General features: G+C 37.8%; 1 protein-coding gene across 1 annotated transcript in view; it reads right to left on the minus strand.

Annotated features, from left to right (window-relative positions):
• Window positions 1-2,500, minus strand: part of LOC125032382 (titin-like) — a 66,580-nt gene that overhangs the window by 16,827 nt on the left and 47,253 nt on the right. The window contains exons 10-12 of the mRNA XM_047623478.1: window positions 1,488-1,568; window positions 1,326-1,342; window positions 996-1,047 (exon numbers count right to left, since the gene is read on the minus strand). Coding sequence (XP_047479434.1) covers window positions 996-1,047; window positions 1,326-1,342; window positions 1,488-1,568 — 150 coding nt within the window. The remainder of the gene's footprint in view (window positions 1-995; window positions 1,048-1,325; window positions 1,343-1,487; window positions 1,569-2,500) is intronic.

The following is a 2,500-nucleotide window of genomic DNA, read 5'->3' on the forward strand; positions in this document are numbered from 1 at the left end:
TTTTAAAATGTGCTTTATATTTGTATTTCTTATTTCTAGAATCCCACAAACATTAAATTATATCATATACTTTGGAATTACTTTCATAAATATAGAAGGAAAATAAATCTAAAATATTACCATGATGTTATTCTAATCTAACCAAAAAGGGATATATCTGTCATGAGTAGTATTGCACAAAAACAGGAGAGAGAGAGAGAGAGAGAGAGAGAGAGAGAGAGAGAGAGAGAGAGAGAGAGAGAGAGAGAGAGAGAGAGAGAGAGAGAGAGAGAGAGAGAGAGAGAGAGAGAGAGAGAGAGAGAGAGAGAGAGAGAGAGAGAGAGAGAGAGAGAGAGAGAGAGAGAGAGAGAGAGAGAGAGAGAGAAGAGAGAGAGAGAGAGAGAGAGAGAGAGAGAGAGAGAGAGAGAGAGAGAGAGAGAGAGAGAGAGAGAGAGAGAGAGAGAGAGAGAGAGAGAGAGAGAGAGAGAGAGAGAGAGAGAGAGAGAGAGAGAGAGAGAGAGAGAGAGAGAAAACTTATTTGTTGCTTAGTTACAAGCACTATGTTCACACTACAACATTTTATCATAAAAAATATCTCATTACATAAACAGCAACAGCTGCTGTTTCTCTATCAGGTTTGCAGTAAGCAATACATCAACAGCATAACATTACTATAGTGGTAACTCTGCACCACACATCTTATGATGACAGATGTTCCAAGCTGCATTTAAAAAAAAACTTACCAAGCCAGAAAAAGTTACAGTGAACCTAAAGTGGTAACATCATCAATATCTTCCTAATACCCTCTCATCTCCTTTCACAGCCTCCCAACAATGCTCTCAGCTCCTACTGTTATTGGCCATCTAGCACTGCCTTCTGCTCCCCCTCCACCCTGACTATGCAACCTTCTGTAGTGTAGTGCAGCTACATGAACTATTTTTTTTTTTTTTTTTTTATGTGGTGCTAGGACTTTATAATAAGAAGAGAACTAATTTTTTTTGCCATTTATTACATACCCTGGACCAGTCCAGAAATCTTAACTGTGCAATTGCTGGGCTAAAGTTTGAACTTCAAAAGGTCAAATATTCCATTTCAGAAACCATGTACCAAACACAAGTTAGGATCACCTCTTTCATATCTAATCATACTGAAATGGCTAAGCATCACCTGATAGGTAAAGTGTTTAAACTATAATTCAGTCTGCTAAAACCTTATCCTTCTGATTGCCTAATGGTGTTTGGTTTAACTATCTAAATGGCCTACCCTATTTTAGCGCCTGATTGATGAATTATCCATACATTTTACCATGTCTAATTATCTCTCTGAAGAAACAGACATGCTTTTACCACATTATGGACTGCCCCTGTGGTTAACAGTCTCGAGAACTCACTCTATAACTTTCTTCTATGGCTGATTATCCCTCAGTGCTGCCTGGCCTAAGTTTAGTAGTATTGACCCCCACAGACTCCTTTGCCTAAAAAAAGGGTCTCTATGTATCTACATCCTACAGAATGCTTATCTTCCATGGCCTTTGGTAATATAAGGAAGCTTCCTCTATATTGACTTGCAATATACTTTTCATACATCTTCTGCCAAAAGTGACCATACAGCAGTTATAGTATATGGTTCCTTCTGTACTTTTATTTCTTTTTCTATTAAAATGAACTTGATGAAGATGTTTCACTGATTAAGCTACATACTCCCTGATTGAGAAGATAAATGTAGAAATCAGAATAATGTGCTAAGGTATGAAATAATCATTATGCACATGCTCTTAAAGCCTCTGCTAATTATGCATGAACATTACACACACAAGAATAATTGTTTTTATATTATTTTTTTGATTATTTTTTCATGATTACAACCTTCTTTTACCAAAAACATGAAAGCTGTTCTTGGTAACTGCTTTGCATGAATGGGTATGGTGAGATAATGAACTTCTCCATTGAAGAACTATTACTACCAGTTAAAGAGGCCTTACCTGTATATAACTGAAAATGTCTAAGTGTTAATCATAGTCTCAAGTGAAAGCTGGAGTTTATGTGGACTGGATTCCAGTTTTAGAATTTATTATGCCTGGGCTTGTGCAATTATGTATTTCTGCAGTGTGTATGTGTGTGTGTGTGTGTGTATGTGTGTGTGTATGTGTGTGTGTGTGTGTATGTGTGTGTGTGTGTGTGTGTGTGTGTGTGTGTGTGTGTGTGTGTGTGTGTGTGTGTGTGTGTGTGTGTGTGTGTGTGTGTGTGTGTGTGTGTGTGTGTGTGTGTGTGTGTGTGTGTGTGTGTGTGTGTGTGTGTGTGTGTGTGTGTGTGTGTGTGTATTTGTGTGTGTGCTTGTGTGTATATGTGTATTTGTGTGTGTGCATATAGATGCACATGTGTGTGCATGTGTGTGTTTGTGTTAGTGCATGTGTGTGTGCTTGTTTGAGCCTGCATATGTGTTTGTATTTGGCTTGATGTGTGTGTATGTGTAAATGAATATCCACATGTGGATGTGGAAACAAATGTGCATTTGTAATAAA

The sequence above is a fragment of the Penaeus chinensis genome, chromosome 14 (genome assembly GCF_019202785.1).
Source record: "Penaeus chinensis breed Huanghai No. 1 chromosome 14, ASM1920278v2, whole genome shotgun sequence".
Lineage (NCBI taxonomy): Eukaryota > Metazoa > Arthropoda > Malacostraca > Decapoda > Penaeidae > Penaeus > Penaeus chinensis.